The sequence below is a fragment of the Leuciscus leuciscus genome (genome assembly GCF_965113295.1).
Source record: "Leuciscus leuciscus genome assembly, chromosome: 22".
Classification (NCBI taxonomy): Eukaryota; Metazoa; Chordata; class Actinopteri; order Cypriniformes; family Leuciscidae; genus Leuciscus; species Leuciscus leuciscus.
Window position 1 is genome coordinate 14190815 of NC_138746.1, and position 24879 is coordinate 14215693.

Consider the following 24879-nt stretch of genomic DNA (forward strand, 5'->3'; position numbering starts at 1 on the left):
TAATTTTCTGATAAAAATAAATAAATGTTTAATATTCGTAGATTAAATTATACTAGTGTGCTAGTATTGTTTTATTTAGTTTGATTGTTGGAAGCAGAACCTAAATGATTATAGTTACAATGTAAAAATTATTTAAACTTAATAGCAAACAAAGAAACAAATAATATATATTGCTGGACAATGCTCTAGGGACTGTGTCCCTTGTTTAAAACTGTAATGATGATGGCTGTTGGATAAAAATTTACAACCTTTCAGTAATCATCTTAGGCTTTTTACTAATGTGAAACAACCCATAACTATTCCCTAAAAGAGACACCAAGTTGAATGTCAAAACATAGCCTATCGCTGAAATGACCTCCTGACAATGCTGTTTTAAATTGTCAAATGGATATTTTGTCTGGCATAATCTCAGTGAAGATTTGCAGGAGGATAATTACTGTAATCCAATTTTACAGCAATGTACAACATATATGCTTTGCTTACATTGAGACCCACTGCCCATTATAATGCACATTTAAAAAAAAAAAAGAAGAATTTTATATATATATATATATATATATATATATATATATATATTATTTATGTAGTTTTAGATATAAAATATATGTTTTAATTAGTATTCATATGTTTATATTTATACTATATTTAGATAAAAAAAACAATAAAAAATGTAATACAATTATTTTTCTGTTGCAGCCTGCCACGATTAATTTCAAATCTAAAAATATTATAATTTGGGTGGCACAAAATAATTAACTTAGTTATTACTAACTCACCTAGATGTACTTTAGACGTGACGTTGGTGCCTTGGAGGCCTGTCTGAAACCAGTATTATTAGAAGGTATCGTCATGCTGATATTGAAACATCCTGTGAAGTGACTGGCTGGGCACACCGGACAGCTCAGGCGTGTCCATCAACACAACAAGAACTTTTCATTGTTTGTGTCACTGCCTGTGTTTGTGACGTTCCAGAGAAGAGAACATCAATTGTGCAGAAGACAGGACAGGAGTTAGGAGTGGAATCTTTGAAAGTCAGACCATCGGCATCTGTGTTTCTTTTAATTGGAACTATTTTGTTTGGCGGAAGAAAACAACTTGCCAAGTTTTGTCTGAAATGAAAGGTAAGCTGCTCAATGTTAACAATAGTTTTTAACTGTATATATCAACTATATTGTTTATTGAACTATATTAAAACAGTAGCATATATGCCTACTTGCAACTGTGCTGTTTTAAATCAGCTTGGATTACCTGTGGTTGCTCACTGACAGCTGCTCTGATAAGCGCTACCTTGAGAACACAGCTGTGAGTGAGACACTACTCCAGAGTCATTTCATGTTTTATGTAAAGTCTACTGAATGAAGTGCGATAGCAGTAGGCACTCGATTTGTTTTTAATGGATTGCTATGTAGAAAATGATCACATCGATCTTTGAAACAGCCCTGTCTGCAAACAGTTAAATAAACATGCGGTTTAGATTACATTTTTAGCCAATCAGAATGCTTTGGGGGTTTTCTGAATGACAATCTGTTCAGTGATGCCATTTAGCATTTTTGTTTTAGCACAGCGATTTAGCTAGCTTCTGCAAACAGGCAGGATGTTTTATATTTTTATGTTTTTATATTGTATATGTGTTTATATTTTTTGCACAAATAAAAATATGTGATAGTAAAAAAAAATAAAAAAAATAAAAAAACTAGTAAATTTCACATCATATTTTTCCACCAAGATGGCCAGTCAATTTGAATGATGTGCATATTGATGCAGTTGCAATGACATCACAACATAATTTTGCGACTTTTAGCAACAAATCGACCTGTTTGTAGCAACTTCGCCTGAAAATGAGTTGGCAACAGGGAATCTGTTTGCGCGTTCACAGTTCATGGGAAGCAGTTGTTAAAGGGTTAGTTCACCCAAACATTTTTATTCTGTCATTAATTACACAACCTCATGTCGTTCCAAACCCGTAAGACTTTTGTTCATCTTCAGAATGCAAATGAAGATCTTTTTGATGAAATCTAAGAGAATTCTGTCCCTCCATTGGCAGCTACGCAACTACCACTTTGACGCTTCAAAAAGGTCGTAAAGAGATTGTTAGGCTTTTATAACAAACTATTAAATATTAATGTAATACCAACACAATCTCATCAGAAAAGGAAAGAATAACCCACATCTAAAGATGTATATAAAGGAGGGTTGGAAATCTCCCTAGCTGACTTAATGACTTGTATTGCTGGATGTGAGGAGGTTTTTTTGATTTATGTTGCCCAGCCTTTTTTAGTTAAATGCTCATACTTTCCACTGGGGCTGGAACCAGATGTAGTTCCTGCTGATGATTCACTACTGCACACAACAGACAGAGCGAAGAAGGGATTTCACTACTTCCACACAACACAAGCTATCTACAGAAATCTCTTTTATTTTAAAGACTTCTTTTGCTGTCTGCATTTGGTTGTACATATTTGTAAAACTTTATGGATGTTCAGCAAGACCATTTGTACCTCGTTGCAATGGAATGTAAGTCTTTCTGTTTCTGTATGGTTTTCAGTTACTAATTTGATCTCAAAGAGTCACGCTGAGACTTGCCCAAAGAGACTTTGTTCGAAGAGCTTTTCTTTATGAAATCAGTCTTTGAATTGAATGTGTATCTCATAATAACCTGAATTGCACACATGCATATTTCTTTGTGTCTATGTTTCTCTGTTTTTTTTTTAGAGTTTTTTTAATACTGTTTCTGCTTTCCTGTATGATGGTGTCAGATAACAAAAAATAACTCATTTAATCATCCGTCAGTGTTTCAGGTCTCATTTACAAAGACTCTCTGAAAGACTTTGTTTAATCGCCATTAATTAACATTGAGAAAATCAGGGGAAGATGGCTTCTCTCATCTCAGAAAACTTCAAATTTATTGCACTCTTCTTTAGGAGTAAGGATGTCATGATCTTCAATGGTCTGATAGGTTTAGGGACAGTGGCCAGTCAGACAGCATACAATATTTTTGCATTTAACTGTCCATGTTCACCAAAGAAAAATTACCTGTACGGTCTGGCTGCCATTGGTGTACCAGCTCTGGCTTTTTTTGTGATTGGCTTGGCGCTCAATCAAAATACTTGGGACGTTGTGTCAGAGTATCGCACCAGAAAATGCCGGAAACTATCGGTGACTGCTGCTTTTACTCTTTTGGGCTCCATTGTGGGTAGAGCAGTCGTTGCCCCCATCACTTGGTCTGTTATTTCTCTCCTGAGAGGGGAAGCATATGTCTGTGCTCTCAGTGAGTTTGTAGACCCCTCTTCTTTGGATAATTTCCCTCCTACTACAAAGATTCCAGAAATCATGGCCCGGTTTCCATGTAAGGATGTACCTGCTCCATATATGAACTACTCAAGAGTGATTGAACGCCAGCTACAGTTTGAATCCCAGGTACTTACCACTTTAGCATAGTCTTTTTATCGTCCTTAATTGAATGAATACTTCTGATTTCATGAAAAATGTCTTCTGTATGATATATAACCTCTTTTTTTCTCGTTTATTCATCTAGCTGTTGGGCTGGTTGCTGGTGGGAATCATCTCCCTTGCTGTCTTTCTGCTCCTCTGTCTAAAACACTGCTGCTCTACCCTTGGCTACCAGCAGGAGGCGTACTGGTCCCAGTATCGTTCCAGCGAACAAGCTCTTTTCAAGCGTACAGCTGAAGTGCATGCTAAATACAATGCAGTTGAATGTGTCAAGAGCTTCTTTGGCTTTGCAGTCTTAGAAAATGAGGAGAAGGAGCTTCTTGCAAACTGTCAGGGAATCAAGAATGTCATTCCCAGAATGGAGTGGAACCGCATCACTGGAGTTTACATGTACAGAGAGATCGATGACACTCCCCTGTACAGTCGCTTGAACAAATGGGACATGTATACAAAGGAGCTCAGCGATTGAAAAAGATTTTGGGCATAATAAGTTGGGTGTTTAGTTCTGTCTTCAGTGGCCATTTTATACATTCTGAATTATTATTATTTTTTTGCATGGTAAACATGCTTGGGTATCATTTTTAATATGTCATTGAAGGCTGTAATTCAGATTTTTTATTTTATTGTTTTTTAATACACATGATATTTTTTTTAGCTTTGTAGATAGGTGATTGGCAGGTCAAAAGGTTATATTTTCATATTGCACAGCAGACTATTTAGTGTCTGTTTTATGATACATGATGTACCCTCAGGTTGAGATGACCTCTTGTTATCCTTTGCTAAGCAATAAAGTGCATCTGACAAATTAGTATCTAATGAATGAATAATATAACATCTTTAGTAGTACAACGGGAACACCTTATCATTTTAACTAACACTGACACAATACAATTTAATTTATGTACATTTAAGACTTTTAGCAGATGCTTTTGTGCAGAATGACCTACAAAAGGGGTTAGCATCACATATGAGACCATTGCGATCAACAGATGACAAGCGTGCAATCTGTAATGCTAATGAAGTGCTTCCTGTACAAATAAACAAGTGCTGCACATAAATCTACTAAATTTAATGGAGATACTATACTGCCTATACTCTTAAAAATTGTTTCTTTATTGGGATCTGTGGTTTTATGGAGTACCTTTAACTTAAAACCATTGCACAAAAGGTTCTTTGTAGTGGAAAAAGGTTCTTTAGGTTATTAAAATTCAGAAAAATGAACTGCCTTGAATGCTATCACAGTACTTTAAACTTGATTAGCATAGGAAGTACTTGGGAAGGTTGAATATCATTTGGGCTGCAGCATTCTGCATGAGCTGCAGAGGTTTGATTGCACACATGTTGCTGGCCAGGAGTTGCAGTAGTTGAGACAAGAGCAGTCTAGTGCTTACTACAGTCTGGCAAATGTTCTGCAGGAGAAATCTGCATGGTATAACTGTGGTTAGTAAGTGGGTTGCAACTGACAAGTCATTGTCCAGTGTGAGGCAATTTTTATTTTTTTTTGCTTTCTGTGTGGGTGAGATGGTTGAGTTGTCTATTGAAATGATAAGGTCTTCTTGGCAAGGATCCTTCTTGGCTTGAATGAGCAACAGCTTGGTTGTTGATCATTCAGCTTCAGGTGATGGGTGTTCATCCAGGCAGAGATGATTGCCAAGCATGCAGTGATTTGTTAGGGTTGTCAAAGGGTAGAAAAAGATAGAATTCATTGAGTATCATTTGAATAAAATTGATAATAGAAGTCATTAGAGGTGATGCATGGTGTACAGAGAGAATAAAAGTGGTCAGACTACAGATCCCTGTGGAATTCCATGGGGTTGTTGATTAGATGAAGTGGATCTTTTCATGATATCACATATCTGATCATATGCCCGGTTAACTGAGGGCTAACTGGCTAAGAGAAAGATTTGGTAGCTCACATTCATCAGGATGTATATCCGCTTGGAAGCAATACCATTCAATTCTCAAATATGCATCAAAAAGGTCATGTGACTGCATCATTTGCTCAGAGAAGACAATGGAAGTGAATGGATCCCATTTGTAAACATTGAAAATGGTCACTGTTTCAATAGTATAGCCAGAAGATGTAAACCATATTAATGTTAACACGGTTATAGTGTAAAAAGGACTTATTGCTTTTCGGTGTAATGCTATATCCTATTTTTCCATGGTAACGCAGTGCCATAAACACTGGACCCTGGACCAGAACAAACTGGAACACAAATAATTTAAATAATCCTTAAAGCACAAATAATATTCAATAATAGGAATTTGAAGAATAATTAAGAATTAATTATTTAAATTAAGAATTATTGATAAGAATGTATTTAATTTAATTTCAACATTATGTCACAAATGTTATCAATTGCTTACCTTGAAATATTTCTGCAGGGAGATTTGGCAAAAAGGGAAGTGTAATATTTTATCAATTCACACTGATTTTGTGCAACAGGAACCACTAGTTGCATATTTCCTTTTGCTACATGAACAAAACTGAGTAATTAGCTGTATTTTTGTTTGTTTATTTTTTGCTGTGACAAAATCACTGGCGTCACTGCTTCTGTCACATGCTCATTTTTTCTTTTTTTGCTTTATGGTAGGGTTGCTCTGAATATCCCCAGAGTCTATTCTATTCTATGCACCCTTTTGCGTCACTCTCTCACTGTTTTTACTGTGTTGTCTCTTGCTTGTGCCTGCCAATCAAGCAAAGTGAATTAACCCTCATTCTCCTCCCAGCCCTGTCTTACACAGACTCATCAGAGAAAATCTGACTCGGCCTGCATGCCTGCTCGCCTGGCCACTGTCACCTCCTAATAGCCTTCAGCTGGAGAGAAGTAGGAGGAAGAGAGAGAGAGCAAAGGATAGAAAAGGAGAAGGGGAGAGCGAGGAGGGGGCGGGTGAAAAGAGAGCTGTGATCCAGACAACGAATCACATGAGCAGAGATCTGTTTACAAACTGAGCAGGAGAGAAGTCATCGGCACCATTACGTGGAGGCAGGGCTGCTGGAAAAGAAGACAGGAAACGCACAGGAATCTCATCACTTTGTCTGGAAAATGCATTATATCCTTTGTGTATTTGCAGCGGAGAAGCCAGACCAGATGGTGTGAGGAAGACACAGCATTGAATGGGCTGCACTCACAAGCTCTGACTCTGAGGGCTGTATGCCACTGCTCTTCTTCTTTCTTTGTTACGGGGAAAACGGTTGATTGTAACGTGAGGGCGACAATCTAGAGCGAGAAGACTAAAGGAGAGTGGCTGACGGCAGCAGAGGAAGGGGTGAGCTTTGTGACAATGTTTTGAAGATAGACAAAGAAATCTGTGACTCGCTGTAATGTACATTTTCTCTCTCACTGCTTTGTTATCGTGACTCTACAGAGAGGTAAAAAAAAAAAAAAAGGCAGTGACAACAACTTCATGTCAAGCGGACATAGATGGTGATCCATTGTTGATGTGAAAAACACATTGCAGATTTGACATATTCTGTGATGCCGCTTGATTTTGGATCCTGATGCTGGAAAAAAGAACTCTTGGTTTTCTTTTAACTTGCCTGTGGTTGCACAAAAACATTGTAGATACCGAGGAGTAGGTGTTGATATCTGTGCCCGTGTTGACACAGGTCTCAACAATGACTGACTTGTCTTTGTAAATGTTTCAACACAAAGAAAACAGAGTCGCCCTGCCTCCCTCCATATCCCAGCGAAGAGCTGCTGGGAGATCGTAATGTGTTAACCAGAGGCGCTGAAGATTCAAAGCTGTGTTTTTGTGGTAAGAGTTTTGGAAGTGTAAAACTTGTATTATTCATCTGGTTTCGAGTGAGGGGATCGGCCCACTCCTTTTCCCCCGATTTCAGCACTGTCTCCTTGGACACAAGTAGCTGGATCTTTTGGTATTGTGGAGCAATCTAGCACCTATCCAGTGGTGTAACGGTGAGTATGAATCATAACCCCCTCCTCCTTCTCTTCCCTTCATTTCTAGTGGCTGCATAATCTGGACAGCTCACTCACCATGTGTTATGCACAGAGCCACCGACCCTCCCACTGGCTTTCTATCAATGTTTAACTAAAATGCTCCTTAAATTACTACCACCCCCTCCTTCACCTGAAAACCCAAGCCTTTTTACCTTTCTCCTCTTTGGCACACTTTTTTCCATGACCTGAACTTGAGCGCAGCCTAGAGAGACACATTTTGTGTCTGACTGTTGTGAGAGACACAACATTGAGTGGTTGTTTGGCAGCATTCAACCCGAGGTCAGTTATTATTGTTTTCCCCCAAATGGTGCTTCCTGCCTGGGTTGGTGAGGCCTTCACATCTCTTGCCTCCCCCTCAACCCCTCATAGATAGGCCAGATGGTGGCTTTATGGCAGAAAGGGTGCACCACTAGTGTTTGTCTTTATGCACAGACAATTGGCCAGGCTTCACTCTCGTTGCCAAATGCTCTCTCCTTTGAAAATGCAAATCTGTATTCAAAAAAATAAATAGTTTAATGTTTAAATGATGGGAACTAAAATCCATTACTTGCATTTAGAGGGCTTGAAATGCTGAAAAACTGAATTTATAACTCTACTGTTTAAATCATTGTTAACCTGTTTATATTACATTGTCTCCCCATTAGGAACTACTGGTCCTCAAGCAGCATTTATTTCTTTTTCTTCTTTTTTTTCTGAAGCATTTGAAAGTTGTAGTCGACTCATAAAGTAAAAATTTACAAAAAGGAACGCTGACATCTTCTTTATGAAAAGTGCACTATATAAAACCAATTTAATTAAATCATACTAAAGAGCTTATACAGTATAATATTTGTAGCCAAGCACAACTACAGCATTTTCATTTACTGTCTCGGCGCTTCAGCACAATGGAGCGTTTCTTGTCTGCTTTTGTTTCATCCACAAGCACAGCACAATGAAGTGTGCATGTCTATTCTTTATGTTAACAGTGTTTTGGTCTATGGCAGTTTTAAAACATTAACCGTCATGCTAAAGAAAACACTACTTTGTCAGAAAGCCCAGGGCAATATTAAATCTATCAAATTATATAGACAACTGAATCGTTTTGGATTAAGAGATGACCATTTTACTCCCAAAACACAACTAAAAGCCTTGTAACATCAGCTGAATGTGTTTGTGTTGCTATTTACATGTGTTGCCTCAGGATATAGGTTAAACCATTGTTGTCTGAACAATGTTCACTGCTCTGGAAATTCTCCAGTGTGTGATGAAATGGCTTGAACCCTGAAAGTCAACATGGTGCAACAAGGACTTTTGGATGACTTCTACAAGACTTAAGTAAATAAATGGCTCACTTCTCATTTTGAGAAGTGTTTTTCATCACAACAAAGACAAAGATTAATGGTGTAATGGCTGCATCACACTCTGTAAATTCTGTAAAAGTTTGAATGTGCTCATTAATCTGTAGCATTAATAATATTTCATAGTATTTTGCTGTGATTTGAAAAACCAAGTTGGATTTTACCCTCATACGTTTTGAGGGACAGAGCCCAGGTACGATCTATAAAAACTATACAGTAGCCTAAATAAAGAACTTTAAAACAAAAACGATTGCGCTTGGCTGTTGAACACATCATCCGGCACCACTGTGACATCTCTTGTTTTTTTTTTTAAAGATGTATTACAGTGAAAAGTTCATGCTGCTCAGCAAGGTCCAACAATGAGAGCAGTGTTACATGGAGTTGAGAAACACGAGGACAGTCCGCAGGCTCACAGTATGCAATATGCATGCAGGGGCCACTGAGAAGAGTACACATGAGAATCACAGTGATGTGTGTTGCCTTTCAAGGGTCTGACAGAAAGAAATATGCGACCCACTCACATTACAGATTCATGAAAGATGGGTGATCAAATCAGTATCTGTGCTTTTATCACATTTGAATTGTGTATTCATTTTACTGATAAAAAAAAGATGAGCAAAAACGAATGCTATAAGCAGTCCTGAGCTGTGAGCTCCAATGACTCTCACCATAAACACAATTTTTAACCAAAACATGGTTTTGTTTTGTCTCTTGCAGCATGCCTATGTGACGCAGACTAACAGATTACAGACAAGTTCTGCAAAATGACCACAGACATTACCGGTCGTCTCCCAATTAATGTCTATGTCATCATTCTTGGGATAGGCCTCTTCATCTTCATGTTGAGCATGATCTTCTGTTGCTACTTGTTCAGGTATACTTAATAAATAAATAAATAAATAAATAAACAGTTTTAATTGTTGTGGGTGAACAAAAATGAAGTTCGTAGTTGCTACAATGGAATTGCTATAAAATTACATAAAATTCTAAAATAATTGGGCCATAGCTGTATTAAGCATCATAAGGCACATTTTATTTCGTTCAGAATGGTAACTCATAGTCCTTTCCATAGGCATAATAAAGAACGAAAAAATGTAATACAAGTCAATGATACAATAATAATGCAATAATACAGTGCAATCAGTAAGGAAAAGTACAGTGCAGAAACTGCAGTAGTGAATGATTGCAGATACAGGTAAAAACAGATACTTTTTAATCTATGTATATTTCACAGACTGAGACGACAGGGCGCACAAGAACAATATGGATATAATGAGGTAATTTCTTTCCTTCATGAGGTAGTATGCAGTGAGTTTTGAATATTATTATGTAATATATTATATACATGTACGATAGACATCATATATTATTTACATTATTTATTTATTATTTACAGGTCGTTCTAAAAGGTTCGGGGAAAAAATTGAGTCTTCTTGGAGTAAGTACCTGTCAATAATCATTTTATCACCCTCATGTCATTCCAAACCTGTATGTTTTGTTATTTTTCTCTTCAGTAGAACACTAAAGGAGATTTTAGGCAGAATGTCCAAGCTGATTCCAATTGTTTAAATGTATAGAAATCGTAACATATAAATATAAAGCCATTTTCATTTATCATCTTTCATTTTGCAGCAGACCTGTGCGGTTTGCCTGGAAGAGTTTCGGAGCCGGGATGAACTAGGGGTTTGCCCTTGTGCTCATGCGTTTCACAAGAAGTAAGATCTCTCACCATCTTGTCACTTTCCAACCTTTCTCATTATGTTTCCGTATTCAGTAAATAATGCATTAGGATGCCATATTTTAAAACACTGATTGATTAAAACAACGCATTTCTTCAAAAACATTAAAGCATGCCATAAATTCAAGACACACAGAATATTGGCTAATACAAGAATGTAAATATGTAGGAACCTCAAATTAAGCTGTCAAGGCATTGCCTTGAGGAACACCTGTCAGACTGTTGTTTCTCAAAGACATTCTGCAGTTTCAGCCTGTCATCTTGTGATGCATAACAGCGCTTGAGTCTATAGATAGCTGATGCATTAGACTCGTCTCTCCTCTTTTCACCTTGTCTCCTGCTCAGGTGTCTGGTGAAGTGGCTGGAAATTCGCAGCGTCTGCCCCATGTGCAACAAGCCCATCTGCAGGCTCCAGCCAGACCCTCTGCAGGGGGCCGAGGGGCCCCAGAACCCCCTGGAGGTGTGACCGAAGAGGGACATCACTCCTCAGAGATAGGCAGGCTCTTACACACACCTAAGAACAGCATTAAAAATCACCACACTACTGGAGCGGGTGGACTGGTCCCAAATATACATCCACCGCCCCTGTCCACCAATCACAATTTCCCAGTGGAACTGAACTGATGTGCCGTGTTCTTGGTCATAATGTACTGTAGCTTGCAGCAAGATAAATCGATGCCTTGTGGACTCCAAACAGAGAGAGAAAGATATTCAAACCAGGGGAGATGCACAAAACATGAGGTCTGAGTTGACACTGTGCAATATGTGCAATCATACAGTATTCCCCGTCTAAGAGAGACTCACTATTACTACCATAAAGAGTCAAGTTTAGGAATGCCCAGTTACAGAATCCAAAGTTAGGAGCTGCTCAGTGGCCCAAGTCCTGACCTTAAGGATCTGTGAGCTCATTGGTTTTTACTCTTGCCAATATTTTAACATTTGACACTCATAAATGTGTTTCTGAGTGTTCTGAGTGCTAAAGGGAGCTCATGGTCTTGGTGAGAACCCATGCTGTAATCTGGAACCCTCAGATTTGGATGGAATTTGGTCTAATTTAAGTTATTTAAGGTGGATGTTTTGTACTATATATGGCTCTCAATAAAATGTAAAGTTTTTGTGATGGAACCAATTTTTGTGTTTATTCATTTCTATGAAAAATCATGTAAAGTTTAAGTGTAAGTTTTCATCAATAGAAACCTGTTTTATTTTGGAACACCAAGGATTAATCCCATTGTTACAAAAAATCTGCAAATGAGTTTATATATATATATCTGTCAGATTTTTATACTTTAATTCAGCAAGGATGCATAAAAGGATGGATATAACATTTTTCTGTTTCAAATAAATGCTGTTTGCACAAAAATATTCTGCACAACCGTTTTCAAAATGGATACTTAATGGAATATTTTTTTTTTTTTTTTTTTTTGTGCAGCAAATCAGATTATTAGAATGATTTCTAAAGGATGTGACACTGAAGACTGGAGTAACGAATACTGAAAATGCAGCTTTGCCATCACATAAATACATTAAAATTTTAAATATATTAAAATAGAAAACAGTTATTTAAAATTAATAATATTTCCAATATTCCTGTTTTTACTGTATTTTGATCAAATAAATACAGCCTTAGTGAGCATAAGAGACTCCTTTTACAAAAATCTTATGCAAACTTTTAAACATTACAACAATCGATCCTACAGTATCCAGAAGAAAACATGCTAGACTGAAGATACCTCCATAACCCTTTGCAATGACCTGTGTTGTTGTAACCTACTGTAGTCATAATATTAAATAATCAAAACATTTTAGTGTACATTTCACTTTAAATCACATCTATCTTTTTAAGTCAAGTCAAGTCAAGTCAAGTTTATTTGTATAGCGCTTTTCACAATACAGATTGTATCAAAGCAGCTTCACAGTATTAAATTAAAATAATACAACAAAGTTTGTTTCAAGAGGAATTTATTGATTGATAAAATTAAATTAAATATCCCCAAAATATCCCCAACTGAGCAAGCCAAAGGCAACAGTGGCAAGGAACCGAAAAACTTCATCAAGTGACCTAATGGTGTCCTAAAACTCCATCAGGTGACCTAATGGAGAAAAAAAACCTTGGGAGAACCCAGGCTCAGTCGGGGGCCAGTTCTCCTCTGGCATTTATGAGCTAGAGGCCGGATTGTAGTTTGAACTGTAGGATTATATGAATGCCTGGCTGAAGAGATGCGACTTTAATCTAGTTTTAAACTGGGAGAGCGAGTCTGAGCAACGAACAGTATCAGGAAGACTATTCCAGAGTTTTGGAGCCAAATGTGAGAATGCTCTCCCTCCTTTGGTGGTTCTGGATATCCTAGGTATGACCAAAAGCCTTGAATTTAGTGATCTTAAAGAGCGCGATGGATTATAGGGTGATAAAAGATCCGTTAAATAGACTGGAGCTAAGCCGTTTAGGGCTTTATAGGTCAGTAGCAATACCTTGTAATTAATACGGAACTTTATAGGTAACCAATGCAGTGATGATAAAATCGGTGTTATATGATCATATTTTCTTGATCTAGTAAGAACTCTAGCGGCGGCATTTTGGACTAATTGAGGTCCAAATTTGGTTTATTGAGGATGCAGGACAACCAGCTAGTAAAGCATTACAGTAATCCAGTCTCGAGGTCATGAATGCATGAACTAACTTTTCTGCATCAGAAACTGATAGCATATTACGTAGCTTAGCAATGTTTCTAAGGTGGAAAAATGCTGTTTTTGTAACATATGAAATATGATTTTCAAAAGACAGGTTGCAATCGAGTATGACACCCAGGTCTTTTACTGTAGAGGATAAAGTAACAGGACATCCTATGATGTTAAAGTTGTATTGTGCGAGGTTTTGTGGGCGGTTTTTTGAACCGATAAGTATTACCTCTGTCTTGTCTGGATTTAATAAAAGAAAATTACGGGTCATCCAATCTTTTATATCTTTAACACACTCTGTCAATTTGGAAAATTTTGCGTTTTCATCCGGCCGTGATGAAATATATATTTGAGTGTCATCAGCATAACAATGGAAACTAATTCCATGTTTCCTTATAATATTTCCAAGGCATCATATATATTGAAAATAACAGAGGGCCTAATACAGATCCCTGCGGCACTCCATAGTTTACTGGAGTTATGATCGATTTTTCTCCATTTAAATAGACAAAGTGGTAGCGGTCAGATAGGTATGATTTGAACCAGCTTAGTGCTTGTCCTTGAACACCAGTATAATTTTGTAGTCGATCTAAGAGTAATGTATGATCTATAGTATCGAACGCAGCACTAAGATCAAGTAAAACTAGTATTGAGATACAGCCTTGGTCAGAAGCTAAAAGTAAATCATTTGTGATTTTAACGAGCGCAGTTTCAGTGCTATGATGCGGTCTGAATCCAGACTGAAACTTTTCATAGATCTCATTTTGTTGCAAGAAAGAGCCCAGTTGAGCGGACACCAATTTTTCTAATATTTTAGACATAAATGGAAGATTTGAAATGGGTCTATAATTTGCTAGATTATTATGATCTAATTGTGGTTTCTTAATGAGAGGTTTTATAACTGCCAGTTTAAATGTTCTTGGAACATGACCTAAAGATGAAGACGAGTTAATAATATTGAGGAGAGGATCTTCCACTACAGGTAACACTTCTTTCAGTAGTTTAGTTGGTATAGGATCTAATAAACATGTTGTTGTTTTAGATGAAGTGATAAGTTTATTTAACTCTTTTTGTTCTATAGTTGCAAAGCACTGTAATTGTTCTTTCGGGGTGATAATTGAAGCTGAATTATAAGGCGTGATTGAAGATTGAACGTTTACAATTGTGGTTCTGATGCTTTCTATTTTCTCAGTGAAGAAGTTCATGAAATCATTACTACTGAACTGTAACGGGACATTTTGTTCGGGTGACGTCTGTTTATTTGTTAGTCTAGCCACAGTGTTAAATAAAAACCTTGGATTGTTTTGGTTGTTTTCTATTAGTTTGCGGAGGTGCTCAGCCCTGGCCGCTTTTAGGGCCTTTTTATAACGTGACATACTGTCTTTCCACGCGATTCTAAAGACCTCTAAATTAGTTTGTTTCCATTTACGCTCTAAAATACGCGTTTCTCTCTTTAAAACATGCGTAGTATTGTTATACCATGGTGCTTTATTTTTCTCTCTGACCTTTTTTAATTTAATAGGTGCAACCACATCCAATGTTCTAGAGAGAATGGTGCTCATAGTGCTAGTTAGTTCTTCTAGTTCATCTGTTTGTTTGGGTTCAGGCAGCAGCTGAGACAGATTAGATAAGCAATTTGAGAAATTATCTATGGTGGATGGGAGGATTGTTCTGCCTGGTTGATAACGCGACGCCGCATGACATATTACAGCAGTACGTAATATGCAAGTTACCATGTAGTGATCAGTGACTTCATCACTTTGTGGAATGATATCTATATCGGTTGGATCGGTTCCATGTGATATAATTAAATCGAGTGTATGATTAAGACGATGTGTTGGTCCGGTGACGTTTTGCTTGACCCCAAATGAATTTAATAAATCTGTAAACGCAGCTCCTAACGCATCATTTGGATTATCTACGTGTATGTTAAAATCTCCAACAATTAGTGCTTTATCGACATTGACTAATAGGTCTGAGAGAAAATCTGCATACTCTTTTAGGAAATCAGCGTAAGGCCCTGGCGGTCTATATACGGTAGCCAAGGCTAGAGATAATAGGGATGTTTTTCTAACATCTAAGAGCGTAACATTTAGTACAAGTACTTCAAATGAAATAAACGTATAACCCGTTTTCTGGGTTACTTTAAATCACATCTATCTTTTTACTAGAACATTCTCCATGACTCAATACAAAGTGACGACAAATGAACTCATCATGACTTGTGTGATAACTGAATTATCTTGTTTGAATTGCTCAGCATCTCCTATTTGTTCTGCTTAAACATGATCGTTTCTAGTGCAAGAGTCAACAAAACACATTAATGAAAGGCTTATTATTTTAATAAGCTAGGCTGGCCAACTCCTATAATCTTTGTGGCCAAGTGTGAACTTGCTAGAAGCAGCGGAGGAACACAGGGACATGTTCTATGAGTGTTGGATAAGCATGTAATTCTTCTTATTAAAAGAGGTAAATAAAATGTCTGATCTGTACAGACTTGCTGACATGTGGTGATCTGCTGCAATGTGTTACTTGAGGATGTCTGACACTTTGCCAGGCTAAAATATTGCCTCAGAAAGAGGCCAATAAAGTGATAATATACACAAGACTGGCATCACATATGTCAATATATTAGCATTTATATGCATAATCATTGGCTTTAACTTCATGAACTGTCACCACAAATTAGCATGTACTTATAATGCCATATTTAGGCTGCATAGCTGACTCATTATGAAACACAGAGGCTTCACTTCATGCTCAAACTGAACACTTTTTGAGTCGCTCTGATTGCTTGCATAAATACTTGTGAGGGGAGTTTTATCTATCAAGGAGGAAATGAAGAAATGCGCTTGCTTACTAAATGATTAAATTAAGCCTTGTTTGTGTAGCAAAGTGAATGACCTCAAATCAAATAACAACAAATGACCTTAAGCAACAGCTTCGTCTTGGTTGTGCATCGCTTTGTTGTTTTCATTTTTTGCTTATGGTCTTTTTACAACTAAAAGCAGTGAAAATACATTGGTAACTGCTAAAAAGAGTAAACTGAGCGCCACCTGGAGGTCAGAATCACGTATGACTAGATTCAGTCAAGCTTCATTAAGTTCCTAAAGCATTTAAAATCTACTAAAAAGTTAATAAATAATTGACAAGACACCTGTAGAAATGCATGAAAACGACAAAAAGCAGACATAAAATACTGTAGGCCTATTTTTATGTGTTTATTTTCAGAAGAGAAGAAAAAATAATTGAAAAGTGTTCTGGGAAAATGTATAGGCCTACCCCAAAACCTATATTAATGTTTTGTGTTTTTTATAGCAAGAATAAGTGTGGTTATCTTGGTAGTTAGCAGTTATTTTACTGGACGGTATATGGCGATATTTATCAAAAAGAAGTAAAAACGACTGCAGCATATCTACTGAATATGTCGTTAGTCTTCATAAAGTGTATTTTCAGATGTGCCTAAACATGTGACGCAACTGCATGGGTTGAATTAAGAATCAGATTACTGTCAATTCCCCTTTAGCCATTTGAGACACAGTCATTTCAAACCTCTCTCATCTAGACTGTTGCACGCAGTTTTTATATAACAGCTAAATTGAGATGTATTCAAAAGTGGGAAGTATTAAAGCAAGTTCATTCACCAAAATAAGATATTTTGAAGAATGTTGGTAAATTGATAGCAGCCATTGATTTCCATAGTATTTTTCCATTACTAGCCTACTAACTGTCTGGTTACCGACATTCTTCAAAATATATTATTTTGTGTTCAACAGAACAAAGACATCCATACAGGTTTGGAACAACTTGAGGGTGAGTAAATGCTAAAAATCTAATTAATTTTTGGGTGAACTATCCCTTTTAATGAACACTTGACAGCAGCATACCTGGATAAAAAAAAAAAAAAGTTTGTCTATGTGTGATTATTCTTAATCAGAGTAACAATGGTGAAAATTCTGTGTTGTTAACCATGGAGTGCAGACTTGGTTGGACCCACTTCCTTTGGCTTTGAGTTGCCAAATTGCTCCATGCAGACAACACAAAGGTTTTCATTGTCTGAAGTCTCAGAATCCTCACCACAGGCTTTCAACATCGTTTTCACAACATATCTATCTGACCTGCCCGTCTTTAAAACCTCAGCCCCTTTTTTAACATTGGTTGGCACACATCTATCTGTCGTTCTTTTCCACTGTCTAGGCAATCTGGAAGATTATTTTAAATAGTTGTATGACTTAGTTGTATGTAAGGACCATGTAAAGATGTTACAATCCACCCCACCCCTGTCAGCCTGTGTTTAGCTAGCTGTATTAGCATAATGCTTTGAAATTAGCAGGTATCACATTTTGCCTGAGAAACTACAATTTAATCTAATATAATTTTTATGATTTTATCTTCAAAAGATTAAGTAAACAGCATATAGGATTAGAAAAAAAAATACATTCTTAGCTAAAAATCCATCTTTTCTTTATGAAATCTGCATGTACCTATTTACCTCCTTGACAACCATTCATATGGGATCTGGGAGGAAGTGGGTAAATAATGAAATGATCTCCTAGCTTATCCCTGATTAGTGGGATCGGTGGTGTTACCACTCTCCCCATGTTACAACCATACCCGGTCTCCCCCATATATACTTATAAAGATTTGTTACGTGCTGTATTCAAAGGACAGCTGTAACTATATGTTGTAGTGGTTTGAAAATGTTTGATCAGTGTGTTCTGGTTACTTATGCTGGCAGATAGATAGATAGATAGATAGATAGATAGATAGATAGATAGATAGATAGATAGATAGATAGATAGATAGATAGATAGATAGATAGATAGATAGATAGATAGATAGATATTGTGTCCATTTTGTTTAATGACAAAGTGAAGTATAATATTTTTGTGTGTGTTTCTCTACAGGTTATTTTGCTGTTATTACATGGCATCCACTGTAAAAAACAAACAAAAAAACTATGTGATATCTAATTATTATACAAAACAAAAGCAACTAAAACTGTCTGTAAAACTGTTTCACAGTTTCACATATCGAACTCTGAGCATATTGGTTTGCCAAGCATTTTTGTAGTTTGTAGCTGATTTAAAAATGTGCTAATATGCATGTTTTGCTGCATCAAATGCAATTCCTGGAGATTTCTAAATAAATATACAACTTATAGAAAAAAAGGAAACAACATGTGTTTCCATTAATAATAATAATAATAATAATAATTTCATTTAAATGGATTCTTTTGTCTGATTGATTTTCGACAATAAGACTCCATTGACCAGTTAAGATTAAACATAACAACCAGAAGGGAAAAAAAGGGTTCAAATAGGCATGAAATTACAAGCACCTTCCTTGACCTAATTACAGTGACTAGCCTCATCTCACCAGATGCCCTATTTTGATGGTGTCGGTGGGGTGGGTTGGGGGGGTTCAATTCTCGTCATCTATGGGGGTCAATGTTTAAAAAATATGCCTCACTTTTCTGAATGACCTCATTGGTCAATATGCCTTTTCTACAAATTCGATACATATCTTTAAATATTTGCGTTTGAAGTCAGCAAACTTAAAAGCGTTCTCCAAATGGAAATAAACATCAGCCACTGTCTTCTTGGTGGTCATTTGTTTAATAGGTTACGTGTATTTAAATGACAGCAGCAGTTTCTAGCTCAGAGATTATATTGTTTTATAGATGAACTTTGAAAGAACTTAAATTATTAATATTGGTCAACAGTACTGATGCAGACTCATTCTCTGTCAGGCCTATGGGTTGGCTGTCAGGGAGTTTAATCATTGCAATAGATTGTCACTTTTCCTTGTGTTTGGAGGATTACACATTCGCTTTTTAAGAACATTTTCTCCTTTGGAATCAGTGGTAATTGCTTCAAGCTTTAAATGAAAATCAGATTTACTAAATCCTGGATTAAGCTGTTAAACTGATAATAGACCTTCTCACTTTCCCCTCTTCAAGATGGAGTAAATCTTTAATCTGCTCAACACTGTCTCAAAGTTACAGGACTAGCTGGTAACATATGGCCTTTTTGCATAGGACAGCCTCGGACTCCAGACAAGCCGATCATGTGAATGAGTGAAAAACAAAGCGGTTCTACATGTCTGGACCAAGCCCTTTAAACAAGACACACAGCAGCTGGCCAGCCATGCCAATCTGCAATCAATGAAATCAAACCAGCGGATTGGGTTTATATGCCCAATTGAACAGCAAAATTACTTGTCCAATGCAAAATGACCTGACAGCATGAGTTTATAAGGCTTGAATCGTATTCAGCTGGGACATGAATTATGTACAAGATCCAGAGATTTATTATTTGTGCAAAACTTACTGATGTATATGATTGCGTGTACCTGCAAGAAAATATGTAAAAGAGAAATACTGCATTTTAATTAAATTAATATACTTCATATTATTAATATTATATGTTATCATTAATATCACATTGTGCATTATACACGTATTATATTCTTAATTAAACTGGTTAAAGCAGCTTTTTTTATACATTAATATGGAAACTTAAAAATATAAAAAATACTTACAAAATATCTGTTCAAAAAATATAAGAAGTACATTTTTATACTAAACCATAAAAGGAAATTATGATTTGTGATTCATGTTTATTCTTCAACAGGCTTTTTGGGTAAAACTGTGACTGTCTATGACCATCTGAATCCCTGCTTTATTTGATTCACATTGAACAGATTGAGATAGACAGCTTGTCGAAGTCTTCTGTCTGTCTCAGTTCCTTTGAGACACTCAAATCAATTATTTATCATCCCAGAAATGTTTTTCATGGTGTTGTCATCAATTTACTTATGTAGTTTAAAACCCTTTCTACTAAACATAGAAACTTAATTTAATCTAAATATAATATCATTAAGGTGTGAATTGATACATAATATACATTACATACATTTTATATATATAGTTTATAAAATATACTAATATATCAGTGTTTAACAATATAATGATGAATATATATATATATATATATATATATAATATTTAAATATTAATATTTAACACAATTAAAACAGTACATTAAACATTTATAGTATAATGTTAAATATTATATTTTATATATTATATTAAAATAAATATTAAATGTACTACCTTAAATATTAATATTTAATACATTTAACATACATTATGAATGTATAGTAGAAAAATATACTAACATAGCAGTATAGTAATTTAATAATAATTTAATTATATATATGTAATTAACATACAGTACATTATATATTTATAGCAAAAAACTATTACTTTATTTATTCATATTGAAGATTATATTACAAGGTTAAAGTCTTCATATCATATAAAACATTTCAATTTTGAGAGCTATAATACTGTAAAATAAATTGGCAAAATCAAATTGATTCCATATAGGCAATGACTTGTAAACAATGTTCTTGCCTAAGAGATGCAAACATGTCATGGTTGCTTAAAGATGCATGCACTTTTAATTAGGTAATCCTTGTCATTCACCCCTGGTTGTTGCAGTGGCCCAGGACAGATGGTAAGTTATCTATGTTTGTAACGCATGGACCAGCCAAAGTTAATTGGAATGTCATTAAAGTTTGAGTTAATGGGGGTTGGGGTGAGGAGCTAGTTTGAGTGCACTAGTCCTGCTGTTGGATATGTGTGTTTCATTAATAATAATGGATGTTTGGATGGAGCAATAAGGGTGGGGCTCCACCTGCTGCCACCTGTTAATACCAGAGCTCTATATAAGCATCAGTCATCCTTATGGCAGACCACAACCACTATCCTCAAGGACTGCACCACTATCTGGATTTATTTCACTACAGGGACAAGAAGAAGACATTGTGTCTGAGGAAATTTTACACCTCAAAGGATCCGTTTTCAAGACCAACGTTGGCCTATGAGGACCTTTGGCCCAGAAGTCATGAAGTCCCGCAGACCGAGCTGTGCAGATTCAGGGTCGGAGTCTGACTCCAGAGACCCAGAGAAGTTTGAGAGTGCCATGCGGCGAAGGATGGCAGCCAATGCTCGAGAGAGAAAGAGGATGGAGGGCCTGAACACCGCATTCGACCGCCTCCGCAAAGTGGTTCCTCAGTGGGGTCAGGACAAGAAACTCTCTAAATATGAAACGCTGCAGATGGCCCTGAGCTACATTATGGCCCTCAATCGAATCCTGACCGACGCCAGCAGACACACAGCTCCTCAGAAAGACTGGCTGGATCTACAGTTTGACGGCATACAGCCAGAGACCTATTCTTGCTTTATGAGCTATGACTCCCCTGTGGAAAATAACTGTATGCATCCCTCCTTCTCCTACCACTACGAAAGCCTCTAAGCTCTCAGGGACTGATAAGCAATGGTGCATTCACTTGTATCTTTCTTTGCATAGATACAGGAGTCAGTAAATATGTATGTATTACTATGTAATATTTAATTTTTATGGAAATCAAGTGTTTGATTAGCTTTAATAGAGTCTAAAGCATTCTAGGGGTAGAGTTGCTTTAATTGTTGCAAAACAAGTATGTTTTTCTGTACAATTTTAGAATATCTTCCATCATGCATGTTGTAAATGATGACTCGATAAAAACACAGATCACAGTTCATATTTTTTCATTGCTTTGTATCAAATCTTTGTGTATAGTGTGTGCTCAGCTAAGTCAAAGCTGGAAAACATACAAAAAATACACTGTGATCTTATTTTGCCAAAATGGCATCCTAAATTGCTGTTCCAATTTCTTATTGATTTTTTAGTACTAAACTCAGTAAGGGAAAAACGAATTTGGAATAATAATAATGGATTTAAAATTGTATCTTGTAACTATGTACAGTGTTCTGTATGGTAGGTGACCATAGTATTTTGAGCTAGTTTAAACAGGATTTAAAATGTTTTGTTTATAGTGCAGTTAATCAGTGCACAAATAAACATTGAAATCAAAGACTTTGTGTACAGTACATTAATGTAAGAATAACATTTTATCCACTATATATACTATACCCTAATCTGTTTAAAAAATCATCTTACATTTGTAGACAAGACACATTTTTTTGGTTACATTTACTTTTAATGACATGCACACATTTTCCTCCATTTTGAAACAGATTTGCTATAAAATCAAATTTTACTACAGCATTTTTTTTTTTTTTTTTGTATAAAGGCCTAAATACAAATACCAGTTCTCATGGTGTGCACACTGGACAGATAAACACATTTCGGTGAAGCCCTCTGTGTCCCAAGATAAGACAGCACTAAACAAATGTCTCTGCTGTCAGTTCATTGAAGGAATAAATAATGTTTAAAGGACTGAATGACGTCACGGTTGAACTGTGTGTCCCATGTGCTGTGTACAGACACTTTTAAAGATGAACAAAAATATCCCAATATTAAAATATTGTTGATTTTTCTTTTTTTAATTCGATAATCATTTTTTCTTTTGGTTTGGCTCATATCCTAAACCAATAGAATGTTCTTCAGAGTTTAAAGATTACTTGGAGAGTTTAATTTAGACAGGATATTCATCTCTTTGCTGTCCAATGACTGTGTATAACATGTCTTTTCAGAGCTAATGAGGCGTGAACGGCCAGAGCTCGGCCGAAAGCGTGTACATAAAGCGAGATACACCCATCTTAATCCGTTTAGCTTCAGCTGTCATTATGACCAATCATCATGTCATGTAGTTAAACTCAAAGACACCCCTACAATGATTTAAAAATTATTAGCCTACTAAATTAGGCAGCTTAAGGTCAAGACATTGTTCATTTTATTTTATACTAAAGTCCATATTTCGTGCAATCATATTAAATCTCGCAAATGTTAGTTTACAAATGTTTGAATGAGAAACAAATCGATGGTAGGCCTACTTGAATACGAGTAAATGGTTGCTTATTATGCATCAGAGGGTTTTAAACCTCCAGGGGGCCACAAGGAGGTGCTATGATATCTCTGGAGGAAAAGTATTTTTAATAAATGGGCTATGGGGGGTATATTTCTTTGGTTGCAATTAACGCATGTTTAAAAACAGTTCTAGTTTTCATCTTTATAGGCAGATCGTATCTATCTTATAGTGTAGCCTAATACCCCAATGCTGATTAAAGTAAATATAGCTACACCTACAGAATAGTCTCTTTTATCTTAATATGAACTCTTTCCCCGCCAGCGTTTTTTTTTTATGTTGCCAGCCACAGCAGCGTTTTTGGTCATTTTCTTAAAAATACAATGCCCCCCAGAATATTTTGTTGTATGAATATCTGAACATGCAATATATCAAAAGAAAGAACTGATCTGCTTTAAAAAAATAAATAAAAATCAACACTTGAATGTGGCTAAGTTCAATAAAAAAAGCAAAATTTTAAGCAAAAAGCAGAGAAAATCGCGTTTTAGTCAAAGATAGGCTACATCAAGATCGGATTCAGAACGATGATCAAAACATAGGAGTAGATGAGTCCATCAACACCTAAAGCAGTCCTAACCACCCAGCAAATTTGTGAGAAGAAAACAAAACAAACATATTATACAGGGACTAACTAGCATGAGCAAACATGCGAAAATCTGGCAAAGAAACGAATGAGACGACAAATCAAAGGAAAATATTAAGATGTGTGCGAACAGTTACAAAAAAAATATTTTCTCTGCGTTTCCAAAAAAAAAAAAAAAAAGTAAAAAACATAAACGTGCAACAAGTAACGTTAGCCTAGACTACGCGTCGCTTTAAATATTTGTCATACGGTACCTGACCAGATGATGGTCGAAAAAATGTCACATCATAAGGAATTTGTTTGTTGTGTTTGAATAATTACGTATCTTAATTTAGCTGAAGTAAATTAAATGCAATTCTCACGTATCCTTGCTTGATGAAGAATGAGACGGGCCAACGATCAGTTTAAATTCAAAAGGCTGATTTTCGCGCTTCAGGGCAGTGACGAGTACATATGTTGTCCAGTGGTTGTCCAGACACCATAGGCACAACCTTAGCAATGGCCCTGAACGGTGGTTTAATGTCAACATTGTGACAACGCTGTAATAAACTTCACCACACAACGTAGTTATAGCAACCTTTTGGCCATGTTGTTAAAACGTTGTTAGAAGGTTGGGTACGTTGCGCCAACGTTCTGTGTTTGCTGGGCACTTCCTGTGTCGATATTTTTTTAATGGTAGGCCTAAAATTGGTCCGTTTTGATTTAAATGCTGTTTATTGTTGATGATCGCATTATTTTTCATAATGCATCTGCTTACACATGAGATTGCTCGTTTACACACTTTGCCTGTGTCTTGATCTGGAGATACAGTACTCGTCCAGGAGATGTGTATAGCGCCCTACATTATAACAGTGAAAACACGTAAAGCCGAAAAAGTAGGCTAAACATTTTCAGATAATATTGCAGTCATTTGTTATAGATGTCTGCGGACAGCTAATAGTTTAATTCTCGGAATAATTTAATTACTATTTCTGTGCATCTTTATAATTAAAATAGGCTATTGATCTTGGTTTCAGCATGTCTAAAACAGTGTGACGCAAATTCACATTAGTTGTGCATTGTCAATGATGTTGTTCTATAGCATCTTTAGCTGATGTTTCAGTTTCCCTAATGGCATGGATTGTGTTTTTAATGGATGTGTGAACAAAAGACGAGCCCCTCCTTCCACAGAATCAGAGGATTCAAGGAGAAAGGTATAAATACAAGTTGAATCTATCCTCAGGCAAAAGCTTCAATTGAGCATTTCAT

The 24879-nt window shown here is 36.2% G+C and overlaps 3 protein-coding genes across 7 annotated transcripts; all 3 read left to right on the forward strand.

Annotated features, from left to right (window-relative positions):
* Positions 1 to 905: 905 nt before the first annotated feature.
* LOC309487263 (RING finger protein 122) lies at positions 906 to 11615 on the forward strand. 5 transcript variants are annotated; one of them, XM_082154872.1, is made up of 6 exons: positions 906 to 1121; positions 9470 to 9626; positions 9987 to 10029; positions 10149 to 10190; positions 10385 to 10467; positions 10836 to 11615. In XM_082154872.1, exons 2-6 carry the CDS (start codon positions 9517 to 9519, stop codon positions 10954 to 10956), a joined length of 399 nt encoding a protein of 132 aa, XP_082010998.1. In that variant the 5' UTR covers positions 906 to 1121; positions 9470 to 9516; the 3' UTR covers positions 10957 to 11615. The 5 variants fall into 5 exon arrangements, with proteins under 5 accessions (XP_082010998.1, XP_082010999.1, XP_082010996.1 ...); XM_082154873.1 differs by lacking the exon at positions 906 to 1121 and adding an exon at positions 2332 to 2514; XM_082154870.1 differs by lacking the exon at positions 906 to 1121 and adding an exon at positions 6209 to 7212.
* LOC309487252 (calcium homeostasis modulator protein 2-like) lies at positions 2508 to 4508 on the forward strand. The gene is made up of 2 exons (XM_082154856.1): positions 2508 to 3417; positions 3536 to 4508. The coding sequence occupies exons 1-2, from the start codon at positions 2872 to 2874 to the stop codon at positions 3917 to 3919; spliced, it is 930 nt and encodes a 309-aa protein (XP_082010982.1). The 5' UTR covers positions 2508 to 2871; the 3' UTR covers positions 3920 to 4508.
* Positions 11616 to 21082: 9467 nt separating the features above from the next.
* On the forward strand, positions 21083 to 21493 carry atoh7 (atonal bHLH transcription factor 7; the record flags this gene model as incomplete). Its single annotated transcript, XM_082154369.1, has 1 exon — positions 21083 to 21493. The coding sequence occupies one exon, from the start codon at positions 21083 to 21085 to the stop codon at positions 21491 to 21493; it is 411 nt and encodes a 136-aa protein (XP_082010495.1).
* Positions 21494 to 24879: the final 3386 nt, after the last annotated feature.

Coding starts and splice junctions, on each gene's coding strand:
- LOC309487252 (XM_082154856.1), top strand. CDS start 2,872: ATGGCTTCTCTCATCTCAGAAAACTTCAAATTTATTGCACTCTTCTTT. Junction 3,418..3,535: donor AGCTACAGTTTGAATCCCAG/GTACTTACCACT, acceptor TTATTCATCTAG/CTGTTGGGCTGGTTGCTGGT.
- LOC309487263 (XM_082154872.1), top strand. CDS start 9,517: ATGACCACAGACATTACCGGTCGTCTCCCAATTAATGTCTATGTCATC. Junction 10,030..10,148: donor AACAATATGGATATAATGAG/GTAATTTCTTTC, acceptor TATTATTTACAG/GTCGTTCTAAAAGGTTCGGG. Junction 10,191..10,384: donor AAAAATTGAGTCTTCTTGGA/GTAAGTACCTGT, acceptor TTCATTTTGCAG/CAGACCTGTGCGGTTTGCCT.